The 19,973-nt window shown below is 46.1% G+C and overlaps 1 protein-coding gene across 1 annotated transcript in view; it reads right to left on the bottom strand.

Annotated features, from left to right (window-relative positions):
- Positions 1–19,973, bottom strand: part of COG5 (component of oligomeric golgi complex 5) — a 283,180-nt gene that overhangs the window by 1,859 nt on the left and 261,348 nt on the right. The window contains exons 19-21 of the mRNA XM_067745932.1: positions 17,282–17,358; positions 7,207–7,333; positions 6,452–6,531 (exon numbers count right to left, since the gene is read on the bottom strand). Of these exons, the coding sequence (XP_067602033.1) occupies positions 6,452–6,531; positions 7,207–7,333; positions 17,282–17,358 (284 nt within the window). The remainder of the gene's footprint in view (positions 1–6,451; positions 6,532–7,206; positions 7,334–17,281; positions 17,359–19,973) is intronic.

The raw sequence follows: 19,973 nt of genomic DNA, 5'->3' as shown, positions 1-19,973 counted from the left end.
GTCCATGTGGGCTTCCCAGCTGTAACAAATGGGGCCACTGTGGAGGAGGGGGTGTTGATAATGGGGGCGGCTGTGCAGTGGGGGCAGGGGACATAGGGAAAAATCTGTGCCTTCTCAAATCTGCTGTGAACCTAAACCTGGTGTAAAAAATATCAAAGGAAAAGGAAAAAACAAACCTAGGATAAAAAAACCCAGGCGAAGGGTAGCGTTCTGCCCCTTCCCCTATTTCAGCAAAGGACACCATCATCTCCCCAAGGTCTGTATCTAAAATTCTTTTAGTCCTACACCTGACCACCACTTTTAACTTACCCCACGTTACCACATCCGGTCCCTCCTCTCCCCTTCAGCTTCAGTCTCAACCCTGCCATCTAGTGCCCTAATTGCTGCTGTAGCCTCGTAGGTGGTGGTCACCCTGGTGCCATCAGCCCTGCACTAGAGGACCTGCCACACTACAGCCAGAGACGGCCACCTGAGGTCCGTGACCTGCCATGCCCTCTCGCCATCGGGGCAGTGTCTCCACTCACAACCCCACCGAACACCAGCTTCATCAACAACCTCCCCCAACGCTGTGCGACTGCTGGGTTCCAAACCGTTTGCTGTGCCCTAAAAAGACCCTCAAATCATTAGTTTCCGTTGTTCGCGTTACCGACACAGGCAGAACAGCTCCATCCAGCTCACTGGTGACTCTCAGCCCAACCCTGAGAGACCTGGGTGCTCGTGCAAATGCCACTCCGAAAGAAAGATGTCTCTGCCTAACAAGGTCGGGCTCCAAAAAGGGCCTGTTTCCCTCGACCACACTGGCTTGTCTCATTATTAGCAAGACATAGCTTCTTCATTAACCGTCCTTATCTTTGGAACGCCCCTCCCCGCTTTCTTCCTCGTAGAGCTTTTACACAGGACCAGCCCAAATGCCTTGTTTTTGATAAAGCCTTTCCTAACTCGAGGCAGCACAAAGCTGAATCCACCGTGGAGTCACATCAAGTGGAAAGGTCTGGGACTTCTGCACCAATAGCGTGGCTTAGCCAGACCCCAGCATCTGGGGACGGATCCCTGAAGGCTGGCTTCAAGTGAAGTAATACTTTACTACTCATGCTAAAGTAATCAAACTAGAAACCAGCTCTGCGGGGGCCTGGCAGGCTCTTAGTTAAGAAGCACCACTGGGACATCAGGCTCTGCACCCCACCCCCCCCAGCCCCGCACTGAACTAGCTGTGTGATCTGGGCTACATTTTGAGCCTATTTGCTCATCTGCAAAGTGGGAAGAATACCTACATGATTTAGTTTTGAGAGTTAAAGGATCGTACTGTGAAGAACCTGGCTCTCTTCCAAGTACATCTATGAACCTATGAAGCACTCAAATACGGTTTTCCCCACCGCGCTTCTGATGGCCTCAGATTCTCCATGTAAGGAGCAAGATGTTTACGCTTCTACCACGCATGACCACATTGCCGTGAAAGGATCTGTGTGTTGGTTAGTTTCCCTCTTAATATGTAACAACTCTGAGGCTTGGGGCTGTTTTCTGCATTTATGTAGCCCCAGGACCTAAGTGCTTGCCAAATGCAGGGTGAACGAATTAAAAAAGTGAATTAGATACAGGAAGACAGAGAACTGTAATGAAAAAGACAAAAGCAATGAAGAAAGGAAATAAAAGAGAAGCATGAGTGCAGGGATCCTCAAAAGTACAGGCAAGCAAAATGGAATTTAATGCCCTTAAAGAACAATGTCCTGTGAGATGCCTTATTCATGTCAGGGCTGAGCCTTAGATGAAGCTGTTTCTCTGTGAAAAAAACTTGTTTCTTTTAGTAATGCTATTTAAGTTGCTATGGCATCCTGGGCAAACGCCCCACTCCCAACATGTAGTCCCTCCAGATTCACACAAGGTAGAGAAACCCCCAAGGGCTCCAACTGTCTTTGAGACAATGGTGTATATGTATCAGTCTAAGAAATTAATGCACTGAAATTCACAGAAACTGTAATTCTGCAATGAATGGGTTAGAGTCATTTTTATCTAATCAATGGACAAAAATCCACTTAGTTTCATCTGCTTTCAGAAGGATAAGATATTACATAAAACTAGACAATATGTGGAAGCAAGTTCAGAAATGTGTTTGGTTAGTGTTTTTGGTTTTCATCAAAAACACCATCAGAACTACGGAGAGAAAAAAGATTAAAGCTGCCCTCCCACGTAAAATCAGAGCAAGATTTTCAAGCAATTATTACTTCATTTGCTTGAGCAAAACATCAGCTTTCTTGGAAGTCGGGCCAAGCATTATGTAAGAGTCTCAACTCTGGTTTGTATCCAAAATAGGAAGATTATTAAAGTTACCCTTATTGAAAAAAGAAATTAGTATAGGAATTGTGCAAACAATTTTTAGCAAAGGGGAGGGTTTGTGGTAACATGGCAACACTGCCCAATGTGATATAAACTAACCAAGTGGAGGATTTTACGGAACACACAAAATTGATTTTTGTCAGGCAGGACCTATCAGTGTGCTTAGTACAGAGATACCTAAATGACTTAAAAAACTACCATGTGCCTTCGCAGGCCTTCCCCTGACTCCATCCTCCCCTGGGTCTCACCTCAGGTACCCAGTTCCCAGAACTGGAAGGGATCTCACACCATAGGAACACCTGAAAGATGTTCCTATGTGGAGACCAAACCCCCACCTCCAACAACAGGGATTCTGTGGTTCTGAAAGATGTTCCTATGTGGAGACCAAACCCCCACCTCCAACAATAGGGATCCTGTGGTTCTGCAGAAGTGGAGCAGCTGAGGGAATGGTTCCCAGCCCGTGGGCCCTGGATGCCCGGAGGAGGGCAAGGGGTCCAAGGATGCACGGGGCACTGAGAACTGTGTGACGATTGTACAGGTGAAAAGTACCAATAAGCAAATAAAGTCTGTATATAGTTGTGACACCATAAAGGTGTTCCCCTACTGAGACTCAGGAAAAACAAAGGAGAAGTGGCCACAGTCAGAAGAGTTGCTGTCCTACTGCCAATATCAAGAGTTGGTATGTATGCTGCCAATCCTACTTCTTGTGCAGAACTTGAGAAATCTTTCCATCACAACCTCAGTCTTCATCTTTGCTGAGAACGTAGTCAATACCTGCAGACCCCCAGGAGTTCCCCAGGCTGCCACCCCACCCCCAAGGGCGCACATGCCTGCCTGGCAGGGGCCGGGAGGTACCATCTTCCCCACTCGGCCCCAGGAGTCACTGATGACTCCACTTTTAAAATTAACTTGACTAGGATCCATTCAAGCTCTAGAGAAATGTCTGGTGTCAAAGGAAGCAGAAAGGAAGGCAGAAGAGAGGTCATTACTTGCCGTTTGTTCCGCAGCAGTAGCTGCTATACCCTCGATCTGCCCTACTTCTGACGACTTAACACACTGCGCCGGGAGGAGATGAGTCTACAAGGTTTGCCCCCAAAGCTAAAACAAATTTACTGACATTTAAAGGGCAATACTCACCCTAGGTTTATCTATAGGGGCAAGAAATTCATCCAGTGGTGCTTCAGTATGCAGGGATGAAATCAGTTTTGCAATAACAGGTAAGAAAGGACGTTCTCTAGGACAGAGCTTCCTGCTTTGTTAGCAGCCTGGGCCGGAGCAGGAGCACAGGGTTTGGAGCCCCCGAGGAGGGCTTCATTCCCTGCTCAGGACCGAAGGCTCTGGTATCAGCCATGCGTGGCGTGATGCGCAGGCCTGATTCAAAAAGCTTGACAGCATTTCTGAGCATGGTTTTCAGTTGCTAAATATAGGCTCAGCAACAGCACTGCCGATGAAATCACTCGGGAGACATTTTTAAAAAGAAGCAAAAGGAAGCAGATTTGTGATGTGCCCACAGCAGGACAACTGTTGTAGATGAGCTCAGTCCAACTTGGTAGAGGACAAAGGTGCGCCCTGTTCCATCAACTGAGCCCTGCGCACTCCTGTACTAGCCAGTGGGCTGCAGCTGGCGGGTCAACGGGACTCGGGGAGGGCACCGCAAAGCCCCACACCAGCCCCGGCGGAGTCCCCCGTCCACACCTGGGGCCTCTTCTGAGGGCTGTTTAACCAGACGCCGCACTGATGGTGACAGCTTCACCGCGCGTCCCACCCCACTCCTCGCTCAGATACTCAGAGCTGAGAGGACAAGCGGCCAGCACGGAATAAGAGCAGGGGCACGGGCCACCCTCCTCTTTATCCACTGGCAGGGCCGGGCGCTCCCCCTGGGCGCCAGTCGCCACACTTGAGGACTTGGCGCCGCTCCCGGATCTGGCGGGCTGAGGCTTCCTCCACGACCCCCACAGCTTCCTTCCTCGGCGGCAGGGGGAGTGGAGTGAGGTGGGCTCGCACTTGGCGACTGTGCTGTGAAGCCCCAGCTGTGCTGCGGGGAGCCGCGGGCCACTTTAAGAAATCCCAATGCTGGCTCCCAGGGAGATTCCGAGGCAGTCAGGCTGTGGCCTTGACACGTGGATTTTTCAAAGTTCTGTAAGTGACTCTTGGGTGCAAACACAGCCGAGAACCACTTCAGCACACGAGCCCCAGGCTGGCTCTGGAGAACCCAACTCATCCCCTGCTCTTAGACTCAAGCAAAGGCTGGTTTGGTGCCCTGGTCCCCAGGCTAAGAGCATTAGGGTCCCTTGGAAGAGTCGAGAATGGCTTCCAAAGTGATTTAAGAGGTACAACTGCCTGGCTTTGGAGAAGGAGGGTGACAGAGGAGTTGAATGATGGCTTAAAGGTTTTCTAGCTTGGCTGGATATAGGTGACAGTGACACCCCAACCAAGACAGGGAGTCTGCATCAACAGAGGAATGGATAAATAAGATGTGGTACATATATACAATGGAATATTACTCAGCCATTAAAAAGAATGAAATAATGCAACTTACAACAACATGGATGGACCCAGAGATTGTCATACTGAGTGAAGTAAATCAGACAGAGAAAGAGAAATATCGTATGACATCCCTTATATGCGGAATCTAAAAAAAAATGATACAAATGAACTTATTTACAGAACAGAAGCAGACTCACAGACTCAGAGAATGAACTTATGGTTACGGGGCTGGCAGGGGAAGGATGGGGGGATATTCAGGGAGTTTGGGATCGACATGTACACACTGCTATATTCAAAACAGATAACCAACAAGGACCTACTATATAGCACAGGGAACTCTGCTCAATGTTATATGGCAGCCTGGATGGGAGGGGAGCCCTGGGGGAGAATGGATACATGTCTACGTATGGCTGAGTCCCTTTACTGTGCACCTGAAACTATCACAACATTGTTAATTGGCTATACTCCAATATAAAATAAAAAGTTTACAAAAAAAAAAAAAGACAGTGAGTCTAAGAGAATGAGCAGGTTTGAAAGGAAAGATGATTTACTTTCAGCATTTTGGGGTTGAGATTTCTGTGGGGCTTTGAGTGATGACATGTGACAGCAAGTTCGCTGGCCTGAGGCCCTGGGCAACCAAGATGAACCACAGACCCGGAGCCACAGGACAGAAGAGGTCACTAGAGTCATGGGTCTGGGTGAACTCACCTGGGAACCAAAGTACAGATCGAACGTGAAGGGAAAAGAGCCAGGAACACACTGTGGGAAATGATGGCCTTTAAGGAGTGGACAGAAGAAGACAGTTCAGCAAACGAGACTGAGGGAAAATATGGCCACAGAGATGAGAAGAGAAACAGATGACGGAGGTGCCATGGAAGATCCAAGAAGGCAGGGCCTGTCTTGGTTTGCTTTGTGTCCTCAGGGCCTGGCACATGGTGAGTATCAATAAAAATAAGTGGAATCGGTCAGCTGATGAGCAGTTTCAAGAAGGAAGTGGTGGTCACTTCTAGCTAAAGCTGCAGAGTGATAAAGTGAGAACAGAAACATCTGCATTTGGTGGCTAAGAGGTCTCTGGAGATTCTGGTGAGGGAAATTTCAAAGGAGAGTGCTGATGGAAGAGAGATGCTTAGTAAGCCGTACGGGACAATGCAAGCATCCCACCCTGGGCATGGCGGGGGTGTACGGGGGGTGGTGGGTGTGTCTGCATGTGTGCGCACACGTGCATAAACACACCTGAGAGGCACTAGGCTGCTGGGTGTCCTTGTTTTCTACTAATAACAGTATCACGTTTACTCCCATCTGCATTCCACGACTTCAGTAACTGCCCCACGTGGAAATGAAGCAGAAAATGGAGCCAAGGCAAGGAGTCGCTTCATAGTTGAGGTTGGTTTTCAAAACAGAAGCGCATGGTTCTTAGGGTTGCATCAGGCACGGGACAGCACAAGAGGGGATGTGGAGGACACGGAAAGCAAAACCTGACATGCCCCCCAGCGATGCGCCCCGGCAGCACTCCAGCAGGTGAGGAGCCTGCCCCGGGGGAGCACAACGTGCACACGCCCGCCGGGGCCCTCTCCTTCCTCCTCCCCTACATCCCTCACGCCCTGGGTGGTGCCCCTGCAGCGCACAGCTCTACCTGATGAGGAGGAGCCTGTCCTTTTCAGAGGGATGGTCATCCAGCCACTGGGAGAAGCGTGCGTGGGACCACTCGGCCCTCTGCAGGGTGGAAACACAATCAGAGGAGAGAGGGTGAATCCCATCCTGCGACAGCACGTGCGGGTTCAGAGAGGATCGCAGGGATTCCCGGGGTCAAATGACGCCAGACACCTGCCCGACGGCAGGCGGCACAGCCCCTGGGGCACCTTCCTGACTCCCAAGGAGCCTTTTGGGTTTGCCAATTGAAGGTAGGTCAGAAAAGTAAATGGAGCCTCCGTCAAAAAAGCTTTATGGGGCTTCCCTGGTGGCGCAGTGGTTGGGAGCCCGCCTGCCGATGCAGGGAACGCGGGTTCGTGCCCCGGTCCGGGAAGATCCCACATGCCGCGGAGCAGCTGGGCCCGTGAGCCATGGCTGCTGAGCCTGCGCGTCCGGAGCCTGTGCTTCGCAACGGGAGAGGCCACAGCAGTGAGAGGCCCACGTACCACAAAAAAAAAAAAAAAAAAAGCTTTACGAACATAAATTACTTGTGTCACTATTATTTAAAGGGCTAATTCTAGATGCAGCAGGCAATTTTTACACTGCTGAGAAAGTAGGGGCTGGGCAGTGGGACTCTTTCTTCCTTCCTTAGGCATTTGCTGCCAGGACAGGAATCCGTGATTACGTAAGGCAGGAGAAGGTCGGGCACCTTCAGTTGGGGGGAGGGGGGCGGCAGTGGCACATTCTTCACTTCCTTACCTGGAAGGGGGATCTCAGCTCAGGGGGTGCTCTTGTGAACAAAAACTGGATAATGATGCTGAATGGAATAATGTCCCCCAGTGCAGGGCTACTGGCCACGTGTTCACTTGTCTGGAAGAGCAGTGGTCTAAAAGAGGGAAACGCAGAAGTTATGTAATGCTATTCGATACAGAAAGAGGTGACTTGGTAGAAGAATCACAACAGCATACTAGCAGAATATAACCGCACAGTAGCGTAATAGCATAATACGCAGTGGAAGAATGAGTAACAGCAGTCTTCCTACACTGGCTAATTCCTAACCATTTCTTAACCCCCTGTTTAGCCGGGAGACACACACACCCACCCCACACTCTGGCAGGTGGACCTGCCCTTCAGCTCCTTCCTTGACCCCCAGCTCACTGCCTTTGGGTCTGACGTTACTTCAGGGTGACTCAGCAAAATCCCCTCTTAGAGCTCATCTGATGAACAGGCTAAAATCAAAGCACTTAGCTGAAGCTGTCAAGTAGTTGTAACTAATAGGTTTGGTCAAAATTTTCAGTTTTTATTTTATATAAAATCCTTCCTTGGGCTATAATCTAATGTGGATAAATTCAAAATTTCAATAAATTCAAAATTCAGTTTTCTATACAACTCTTCAAAGGGCAATTACGTCCTTGTATATACAAAATTATTACCTCACTGACCATCCCTCCATCCTGACACACTGTGTGTCTGGGCGTCACCATCCACGAAGGGCCTCCCTCATTTTACTGTACTTCACAGATTTGGTGTTTTTTAACAAACTGAAGGTTTATGGCAACACTGTATTGTTAGATGATGGTTAGCATTTTTAGCAATAAAGTATTTTTAATTAAGATACGTACAATTTTTTTAGACATAATGCTACTACATACTTAATAAACTATAGTATAAATGTAACTTTTATATGCACTGGGAAACAAAACCATTTGTGTGGCTGGCTTTACTGTGACACTTGCTTTACGGCAGTGATCTGGAACCGAACCCGTAATATGTCCGGGGTACCCCTGCATTTTACAGGAGCCTGCAGGAAAATCTATCCCGTTACCCAACCACCTACCCCCTTGTCAAAGGCTGGCAAAAATAATTTGAAACTTTTACTGACTCTTCCTTGGCTTTGGGCTCTGATGGATAAGAGTTAATTAAAGGCCAAGCTGTAGAGGCTGAATCTCAAGAGGAAAGATGGCAGCAACATCTCCTGACTCAGCAGCGATTCTGAAGTATGTAAAATAGCTCTGTACCTGGGCTCTTTCTTCACCCCACCTAATTTACTCCAATCTACAGCTGAAGGCCTGGACGAACCAGAGACACAAGCTTCTTCACCACACTGATGATACACTCAAGAGTCAGCAGTGCTCTCAAAAGATAGTTGGTTCTGGTTGGATCCAGAATATATTGGAAAAAATGTCTTTATAGTAGCTATTCTATAAAATTTATCCCTGGTAGGGATTTTTCTAATTTCAACTGTTTTGTAAAACAACATTATTCTATAATTTATTGTCTTTAACTACTGTGGAAACTTTTTAGTTCATCTGTGTTGCCTGTCTCCAGACTTCCACAAAGCTCTGAACCAGGTCCTCCGTGGGAGCAGGGCTAGGGTCTTCCCACAGCTGTGGGTGGTACACTTGCCTTGAACACTTCCAAGGGCAGTCATCTCACAGAGCTCCACGCTGCAGAGCCTTAGGCAATGAGTCCAGCACCTACTCGGGTATGAAAACGTTGCTGAGGGAATTCTGGTTTTCCTGGAGGCATCCCTGTTTAAGTCCTTCTCTGTGTGTCGAAGACCCTGTCTCCATCTAGGCAAAGCTCCTAGTTTTAACAGCAGCAGCAATGGCTACCACACAGAACACTTATTTAAAGCTTTAGAAACGTGAACTCATTTATTCCTCCAAACGACCCTATGAGGTAGGCACGGTTACATCCCCATTTTACAGACAGGTAAACTGAGAGGAAGAGAAATCAAGTAAAAGCTAGGAAAGGGCAGAACACAGACTCAAACCTGTGCAGCCTGGCTCTTCATTTTGTCAGGCAGCCTCTTTTAGGATATCAACTGTAGCAACTACTCATCACGTTTTTAGAACAGAGAGACTTATTCTCAGAGAGAAAAAAAGACCCCTGGAGAAAGTACAACTTCAAACTGTTAACAACTCCTATATGGTAACCTGAGCAAAGTAATGTTTCCAGGACACCGTTTGAAGGCCATGCAGTTATTATCTCTTTAGGTATCCCCAAATTCTCTCCATGGGTCAAGGACCTCCAGTCACCCACATAATTGAACCATATCATCACAGTCTCTCTTGGAATTATTTTCACCCAGCATGACCTGAAGTTCTTCGGGGGGTGGGGGGCGGCGATGAGCACTACGGTCTCAGAGGCCTCTGGAAGCTGACTCTGGGTGGGAGGGGAGGAAACTGTGCCCCAGCTCCACTTCCCGTAGCCTGGAGAACCCTTGTCCCAGCAGAGGAAGCTGAAACATCTCACAGCCCAAGGTCACCGGGTGCTGAGCAGCTGACATTCCCAGACTCAAAGCCAGCCTGGGGCCAAGCGCGTGTTTGAGCTGTAACAGGGCAAAGAGCCAGGGGGGAGGCGGCTCCTCCACTGGGTCACGGGCTCATCCTGCTGGCGCTCCTGAGAGGCCACCCTGAGGATGTGGGCAGACAGGGAGCTTGTGCCTTCACTTCTCTCCCGGCTGCCCCTGGTCTGGTGAGAGTCCTCCCCTGCCCCAGTAAAGCCCAATCTTTGCCTACAGCATGTGACATGGTAGGATTCATCCTGAACCCTAGCTCATGACATGAGGAGACCCGGGGGGGGAGAGGCCAGTCCTGTATGACAGTCCTCCACTTACTGAAGGGCAGCCACATGGAATCCTTTCTGCCTCTATGACAAAAAGATGACCAAGAATTTTGGTCCCCACTCTCTCTCAGTGCTCCCTATATGAAGTCCCACGTACAAATGCTTTGGAATTAAGTACTAAGAAACAATGAACTTTTTCCTAAGAATTGATATACTTCCTTCCTCCCGAAAGTGAGAATTACATAGCTGATTCTGTTCCTCTTTTATCTTTGGCTTCAGGAAGTTTAAAGTCAAATTTGAAACTTATCTACCACAATTAAATGAGTTTTATGGTTTGAATATTTGTGTTTTTCTTTGTTTTCCTTCTATATTCTTGATGCAAACTGCAAACAATCCAAGGGCAGGAAGGGAAGAAGGATGAGAAAGGGAGAGGGAGGGAGACGGTGAGGGAGGAACGATCGGTAACGTGCCACGGCCGGCAGCCCAGCCGAGCCACACACGAGGCTGCTGACTGCAACACCTGCACAGGGCAGGCCTGATAGAAACCAGCTCACTTTGAAACAGCATCTTCTGGTCAATCACTTGTCCCTTTGGAGCTCTGAGTCACAGCTGTAATTTTTCTGCCAAGACCAAATCTTCCACTCTAGCCACTAACAGGACTGCCAAAAAAGCCACGGAAAGCACAACTGGATTTGGTTTCGTATTATGCATCACTGACATAATTACCTGTAAACACTGAATGCAGACATTTTGTTTCCGGTGCTTGTTTTAAGAAGCTGAAAGAACACAGAATGAGAACCTCCCTTCTCCCTGATTCCAGGTGGAATCTGAAATACCGGCAAGTTCAAAAAATACATCACCATCTGAGGTGATAAAAGGAACAAAAGGAAATTCATTAAGGTGTTATAAAACACAGATACCCCAAATGCCACAAAATCACTCTTAGAGAAAAATACTCTAAGTAGCAGTGTTTTTCAAGGTTAAACTTTACAGGCAGCTGGTATTTCTTTTTTAATTTATTTAATTAATTTATTTACTTTCGGCTGCGATGGGTCTTTGTTGCTATGCCTGGGCTTTCTCTAGTTGCGGCGAGCAGGGGCTACTCTTCATTGCAGTTTGCAGGCTTCTCATCGCGGGGGCTTCTCTTGTTGCAGAGCACGGGCTCTAGGCGCGCAGGCTTCAGTAGCTGTGGCTCGCGGGCTCTAAGCGCAGCCTCAGTAGCTGTGGCGCACGGGCTTAGTTGCTCCGTGGCATGTGGGATCTTCCCGGACCAGGGCTCGAACCCGTGTCCCCTGCATTAGCAGGCGGATTCTTAACCACCGTGCCACCAGGGAAGTCCCCAGCTGGTAGTCTTAATTAATCAAGTATTAGATCCCATTAGAAAAAAACTGTACTTCTAGTAGATCTCCACATTTAAGTGATCCAGAGCTGTGTAGCTGTCAGTCTTCTGTTAAGGCCAATTACGGAGTGGAACAAGACTTGAGTCCTGCTGTCCCGCGTCCACAGCCAGCATCCGGGGTTCCTGGGCTGCCTGCCGCCACCCGCCCCGCAAAGCCCCTTTTGGTGAGGGCAGCCCAGACCACTGAGAATGTGCACTGAGACGCGGAATCAGCAGAGAAATGAGTGGGGCAGGAGGGGAGGACACGGGACTCCTCCCTGCACTGGACATAGTGAGGGCTTCGGAGAGATGGGAAGAGGCCCAGATATGGTGGCAGGAGGGACTGTGTGTGTCCCAGGAGAGAACGGAGCAGGAGGCTGATGACTGGGGGGTGAGTCAGGGCTCAGAGCAGAGAGGTGAGAGGCCCCCCAAGTTCCTGTCTTGGAGTCTAAGGCTGTCAGTCCCAGGGGACCAGGACAGAAAGGAGGCAGGGGTTTCAAGCAGGCGTTCTCTGAGAATAAAAGCCCACATTTGGTTCAAGCTTCCTGCAGCATCTCCCAGAAGGCTGTCTGCAGCAGAAGATGGGAGATGCGGCATTTCAGAGCAGGAGGTCACCGCCAAAGTGGGGAGTTTAGATTCTCTTTAACACTCTCTGACTTCTCCTGGATGAATCATATAAGTGTGCACATATTGCTCTAGGACCCTCTGGAGTGCAAACAAGCACAGACTTCTGGGATAAGACGCGGGGCTCGGTGGTTGCGAGCACAGGCAGTCCTGGGTCTGAAATGCAGCCCTGCGGCTCACACACAGTTCTCACATGTGCAGCCCCCAAAGCTTACACCCCTCAGCCTTGACTGCTGCCTGGGAGTTGTCCCTAACTCTCATCTATTGTGGTGAGGGTGGAAGGAGAAAGTACCAGGACAACGCTCAGCACAGGCTTAGCATATAATAATCAAACAATGACTGTTAGAATAAAAACGACAACAAATGAACCATCCAGTCCTCCACATTTACCCGGCTGCTCCTAGCACTGCCGAAGGATTGGCAGGCAGCAAAGCGAAGCAAGCCCCAGACGTGGCTGCCTTCTGTCTTCAACGCTGACGTCAGAAACTTGGAATTAAGAATCCAGAAACCTTGGGGAAATCGTGATTGCAGAGGATGGACTGAGTGGAAAGAAGGAACAGAACACATCTGGGGCTGGAAGTGCTCGTCACGGAGGCTGCAGAGACGGCCACCGTCAGGTCTGCAGACCCGCAGGCAGGGACCTGCGTGGAACCTCAAGTGGCAGATGATCACGGAAGTAACTGCAGACACGGGAACCTTCACCACGCCTCCAACTGAAAACTGTTGACGTGAACACTACACTCTAGAGTTACTAATGCTCTTCCTTCTCCGGGCCCCTCATGCTAAGAGATCCATCAGAACACCTCTTATCTCCTGGCAGCTCTCAAGGCTCTTCCACTAAACCCAAGGAAGCTTCCAGCAGAGCAGGCTGTTCCCTGGGAGCAGGCCTGCCTGAAGGCAGGGTCTGTGTCCCGGGCGGTGAGAGGCCTGTGGCTCTTTCTGTCCTTTGTCTCACAACGATCTGCACTGACAGGCTCCTGGCCAGGTGGAGCAAAGGTAACCTCCCTCACGGACACCTCCTGGGGGACACACCGTCATGCTGCGGAGGGGTGGACAGGGACCGCGCCTCGTGTGTCTTGTGTACAAACACAAACCACCCAGGGGCAAGTCCCTAATGTCGGCAGCTTTCTGAGGCAGCATTCGCTCCGGGGTAAAAGATTCCCGCTGCCTGGGAAATTCTCATGCAGACAGTAAAAGGTAAATGCCTGGAAGAGGCTTGCCAGCCTAATTAAAGAGTCCACTGACATTACGTCCAAGAGAAGTGCCCTGTGGCAGATGGCTGCCTGATGAGAGGAGGGTGCGCCTGCCAAAGCCAGGGTGTCTGGGGAGGGGGGAGGGGAGGCTGCACCGGGGTCTGGGCTGGAGACGCCCCGCCTGGCACCGTCACCCTCCCTTGCACTGGGCCTGCTGCCCCCTCCTGCAGCCCCTGCCTCTAAACCTCCTGGGCTTTTGGTAGTTTGGCTGCCTGTTTTTCTCGCCCCCCGACCCTTACCATATAACGTTTTAGTATATTTTATATTATTTTTAGGCTCCCTTGTTATTTTTAAATGGATGAAACACTGCAAGAGGGATTGTTAAATATATCTGTTGATTTTTCTAACTACAAATATAAAACAACCAAAGCAAAAAGTTTGAATAATATAGGAAACCTCTAAAGGAAAAATCACTAGTAACAATGCTACTCTCCCAAGGTAACATTTTGATCTTTAGCCTTGATTTTTCCTCTCCAAACACACATGCTATTATTTTAAAAATAGTAGGGACCTATACCATATATACTGTTTAGTAGCCTTTTTCATTTCGTGATGCATTAGGAAGTATTTTTCATATTCTTAGATATTAACTAACAACATAACTTGTTAACGGCTGCATATATTTGATCCTATGAATGTGGCATGTTTTATTTAGCCAGTCTCCTACTGACTGCCACTGGGCTGGTGCTGATGTGACTCGGAACCTTTAGGGAGGAGACCCATGAACAAGAGCCCAGGTCAATTACGCACACGACCACTGGACGACGCCTTTTCCTTGTCACAGCACACAGCACAGATGGCAGGGTTCACAAGAATGGGCCCTGCCCCCGCAACTGCTCAGGACTAATTTTAGAGAAGAGACAGATGTCTTCACAAGTTTTTGCAGGTAGCAAATAAAGTGCCTAGAACTGGGTTACTAGAATAAAGACGACTCTGTATTGACTCACTCCCCTCTAGGAAGGGACTCTGTAGGACCTCCACATGGGGAAGCTGTCCTAAGTCAATCACGACAACTGCAGAGAAGCTGGTGGAGCCGGGGCCTTTCCTGGACATGTATACAGGCAGAGGCAGGGGCACTGACATCCCTTTTCTCCAAAGATGGGACCTGAAACCTTCTTTTCAGACTAGGGCTAGATTTGAACACCAGAATATACTACACTTTCATTTTATTTCCTGATCCACTTAATCTTAAAATCTTTATCATATGGTGTCCAAGACCTCTCAAACAACTGAGAAAGCTCTAGAATCAATCTGAGAGATTTCTGTACATTCAATATATCTTTAGGAATATACTGACAGATATAAATCTCTGTTAGAATTTTTCACTGAATTCAAGATATGGAGAAGTCTTCATAGGCAAAGTACAATTACTCTTATTACGTATGTGCCAAGGCCTTAGGAGCTGAGGGGTGTGCTGGAGGAAGCTCAGGGCTACCAGAATCCCGGGAGAAAAGGGCATAAATCTTTATAGATGGAGAAAGGGACAAAACTCAGCTCCTATCACTAGAGCAGCTGAAGTTCACCAATAGAGGGCCCTGTGAAAAAGGTGAGAAACCATGGGATGCAAAACATTAGTGGGTCATGAAACCAATTAAATGGGTTAAAATAACCAACCAAATGAAAAAGAAATGTCACAGAATATCACACGAAGTGAGAGTAACTACTGTTTCATGGCACACGTGTGTGTGCATGTGTGTGTGCCTGCGTTTGAGTGTACTTGCATGCAAGTATATGCCAGATGGTAACATAAAATCTCTCTTAATGTGAGTCAGGGTCAAACTTCGGAAACACATCTAGATTGACCATTGCCTCATGAGAGAAGCTATAAAAAACATAGGATTTTGGGCCTCCCTGGTGGCGCAGTGGTTGAGAGTCCGCCTGCCAATGCAGAGGACACGGGTTCGTGCCCCGGTCCGGGAAGATCCCACATGCCGCGAAGCGGCTGGGCCCGTGAGCCATGGCCACTGAGCCTGCGCGTCCGGAGCCTGTGCTCCACAACAGGAGAGGCCACAACAGTGAGAGGCCCGCGTAACGCGAAAAAAAACCAAAAAAAAAAACCCCATAGGATTTAAAAAAATTATACACTAACCAATCATTAATTTTTTATTCCATAAATAGATACTAGAAGGTGTCACTACTATTCAAACTTTAAACGCTCCTTTAAAGAGTCCTTCTTTCATGTGAAAACTGGGAGGGTTGACAGAAAATCTTAAATGAATTAAAATAGAACTGTTCTTATGAGAAACCTTAGAATGTGTATCTCCATACTGTGACACAACTTTAAAAGCACTTGGATAAAGGCCGTCTTGCCTCAGCAAATAAGATAAGCACTATTTTAATACATACATGTGGAATAAACAACTAAACATGGGAGCCAGCACTATCAAAAATAATATTCTAATCTTAAAATAGCAAATCCCTAATCACAGCTTTTCCCATGCCTTTTAAAATACCTAATTGGTTGATATCCCTCAACATGCTAAGATTCCGTTACTGAGGGCAGCATTTGATCATCCAACCGGGACTGCCGTGTTACCATCATACTCAAAGTAAGTGATTTTACAGGAGTTTTATTAAGGTTATTTTTATGGTACATACAGATGATGACTGGTGGATCGGGTACTCAGTATCTCTTAATCTTTCGACTTGTCCACATTTGGTAGTGCCAAACCCTAAGGCTTCCAAAATATTTAAATACTTTATAAAAGGTTTGAGATAATCCAAAGAAGGTAGCTGAAAACACTTGTGATCCCACTTTAAGTTTTTTTGAAATCCAACTCAGATGGGCATCTGAGAAAAATATTTCAGGCTCTTGTGTTGCCATTAAAAAAAATCACTGCCAATTACTCACAGGCAAAGTAAAGGATAAGCCTTCCCTTTCAATCAAAAACCTTGGGTTCATTACACTTGAATTTTCTACCAAAAGCTTGGATGACATAAGAGAGTGAAGTAATCTTTTAAAGAACATACTGCTTATTGATTACTCTAGTTTCTGGTACTGAGGCCGTTTATAGAAAGTCACATGCCTGGACTCTCTTAACCTAACTTTATAAAGAAAGATTCAAAAACCATTATGCTTTTGGATATTATGGAGAGCTGAAATCAAGGTTTCCCATCTGGTATGCTGTGGTCAGAAAATGGTCATAAGTATTATGTTGATCCCCTTGGCCCTCAGGGTTGGTCATCGTTTTATATGTATATATTTTCTATGTGTGCCACGATGTGAAAAAGTTTGGCTTACTGAATAAACAGCCGTACGAACAACATCTTTTTATCTTCTAAAATCTGATACTTAAGACCTAGTCATTAAGCTATTCAAGTCTTTAAAATCTGAGTTGGTAAAAGGTCTATCTAAGCATTCAGCACTGAAAATGATTTTCCTGTTCAACTGGTATATTCTTAAGATTATGAGTTTGAATTAACTCATTGTTTTTCTTTTTGAACTGGTTTCAAGTAAGCTCAATCCCAAATTTTGTGCTCAATTGCATTAGCCATCTTTAGCCTAAATTATCTACTACATTTACAGTCATTCCCTGCATTTCACCGCTAAACTCAGTTCTTCTAATACTCTAATAGTTTTGTTAGGGAATACAACTTATGACCTTTTTAGAAGTAAACTGGATTGGAAATGATAAATGAACCAGTAATACTTTCAGAAAAAGACATCTATAAATTATGAACTGCCTTGTATTACTACTCAATATATTTCTGTAAGAATGGAGAGTAAAAAATAAATAAATCCCCCTAGAAAGAGCATAATAAAAAATTTACCAGATCTTATGAACTGCAACTCAAAACTAACACATACACAGACATACATACATACACTAGTCATCGCATATAGCACTATATAAATTTATGGTTTGAAGAATAACTTTCAAATGCCACTGCTGTACATCACAGAATGGTTGAATAATGGCAATTTCATACAGATGGACATGAACAGGGGAGGATTTATCTGCTAACAGGATATGGCTATATTAACAGCGAAAACAGAATTACGTCTCACCTGAATGATCTCAGCATTCGATAGGACTTTCCTAAATCAGATACTCTTCTGCAGAACGGACCCACAGCCAACTCCATCTGAAATATTAAAAGATATCCCCAGCTTTTTACATCAGAATCTTGAAGTGAACTGGGGACACACTTGGATCACAGAAGGTTGTAGCTTGCAGTAAACTTAAATTTTATCTTCACTGTGAGGCAGGTTTTGAAAGTCAAATTTATTAAAAGGCAAGAGCTTAGATAACTTCTGCATTTATTTACTAAAGAGGCATAATTCCTTCAAGAAGAGAAAAGCATTTTTTGTTATGTAAGAGGAGAAAGTTTAGATTGTTTTTCTCCACTGAAAAATCAGAAAAAGGAAGGTTTTCAAGCCTGCCTCTGTGGCTATACTTTAAGCAGACATCACGAGCCTTTGTACATTAACATAAATGATGTCCGTTTTCACCAGGCTGGCTCAGGGGGTTAAAAGCACTGACTCTGGAGGCAGCGCACTTGTGTCAGAATTTCTGCTCTACAACGACTAGTTGTGTGGCCCTGGACTTAACCTCTTTACGTTCCAACTTCCTCATCTTTCAAATGAAGGTAATGCCTATCGTAAAATTATGCAAGTAAAATAGATAATTTCACAAAGCACTATGCACACAGCATATAGTAAGTGCTTGTTAAATGTCAGCACTTATTATCAGTATTTTAAAAACTTTCCCCTTTTAAACGTTAGTGAATTAATTTGTTTCCTGACTGAAGAACTTAGCAACTACTACTTTCACTTCTCTTTATTTTCCTCCTTTGACTGGAAATTTTGTCATTAATTGAGTTTTAGGCTACCTGTTCTTTATCCACCAAGCGCATATGCAAAATTTTTGCATATGTGGTACTCAGATGATAAACCATCTCTCTATACTCGCTATAAACAGGACCCTAGTAAAGAATAATTTAGAAAATGACTGAGAAAAGGCTGCTCCCTGGTAAATCAACATCTTTCTTCAGGAAAAACATATGAAAGAAAAATGGGGTTTCTGTCTTGCTGGCCATCTTTCTGAAAAAGTGTTCAAATCTCCTTGACGTTGGAAGACCATGGAGACCTAATCACTCACTCATTTGAGAAACATTTTTGACTCCAGGCACCAAGCTAGACACGGGGATGAGAAGATGAATTAGATGGTCTTGCCTCTGAGGAGCTCTCTCAAATTTATCAAAGAAGGGAATAAATATTTATTTAAACAATGTAATTTTTATTCATCTAAATTTTAAGAGAGGTATGTGTGTGTATACATAGACACACATACACACATACTGATTACTATTAAGAGAAATGACAAGTGTGAAAGCAACTGTATGAACTGAATGTCGGGGAGAATTGCAGGGCAGCTTGCTTTCTTCAGATGTCTCAAGGGTGAGTCGTGACTGGTGAATTTCTCTCCTAGCATACAGAAGACACAGTATATACCCTGTAGGTTCTAGAGGGAAACCAACCTCACATGATTAGCAAACTCTCTAAAATACAAAAGAATAAGTAAATAAAAAGAGAAATCTGAGGAAGAAAAGTCAGACTCTTGCCAACAATGCAAAAGAGAGCGGCCTTGACCTAGTGTTCTCGAAGACACTGAGTGATGGGGCTGTTCCTTGGGACCTGTTTATTCACTCAATGGGAGTTTCTGGTTTCCTACAGAATGTGGCATTTATTTTATAGTCAGCGCAAAGTATTTGTGTGTGTGTGTCTGTGCATGTGTACATATAATGGTTTCTTACACACTGAAAATATGAAGTATTTTTCATGAAATGTTTTTGTCAATTTTTTTTCAGTTACCCTAGTGGGCTTCATCATTTTCAAAGATTAAACCAAACAACCTTTGCCTTAGCACTTGAGCAAGATTGAATGTTAAAACAAGTAAGTGGCTAGGAAAAAATTACGGTATGAGAGAATATGACCTCGAATGGCTGGGTCACCTATGATGACTGCAGATTTCTATGCCATAGGACAATTTCAAAACGTTAAATGTTCAAAATAAATTTTTCATCCATCAAGGACCTCTAGGGTACTAAAAACCATCTTCTTCTGCCAGGGTTCCATTAAACAATAAAGGCCATGTTTCTGAAGGGCAGGAATGTTCCTTTTAGAGGAGGTGACTCTGCAATTAGCTGTGGATACAAAAATGGCATCTGCAACCGCCTCTCTCCAGCTCCCCTGTTTGGAGGGACGAACAGTCAGCTGCAGGCGTGGTGAACTAATTACATAGCTGCTCCGTGCCCACCGCAGACATTTGGTTAACCACAGGGCATCTATGGATACTCCCAGGGCATTCCTGCCCTGATACTGTTCAGGAGAAAAGGCAATAGGAATTAGAATCTTGATTATCTGGGGTTCTTCCCTAAATTTATATTTCCAGGCAAAAAGCAAAATAGATATAAATGTATAGTATTTAAAGGGCACCAGAAATAAAGAGAAACTGCTCAGAGTGCCACTGAGTAAATGATTTAATGCCAATGTCAAAAGCCGTCCTTTCCCTCAGGAAAGAAACATAGTTGAGGGGCAGAGGGGAATGTGTGGTTCAGAGGGCAGTATGGACAAGTCCCCAGAGAGATTCTGAATCAGCAGAACCCCAGTGGCCTTGGACCAGCTTAGTACTTTACAAGCGCTGTGTGATTAGTGTAAACACAGAGACCATGTGGTCACAGTAGGGAATTAATTACCA

The sequence above is a fragment of the Pseudorca crassidens genome, chromosome 8 (genome assembly GCF_039906515.1).
Source record: "Pseudorca crassidens isolate mPseCra1 chromosome 8, mPseCra1.hap1, whole genome shotgun sequence".
Classification (NCBI taxonomy): Eukaryota; Metazoa; Chordata; class Mammalia; order Artiodactyla; family Delphinidae; genus Pseudorca; species Pseudorca crassidens.
Note: the sequence above shows the minus strand (reverse complement) of the source record. Positions and strands in the feature narration are given on the sequence as shown.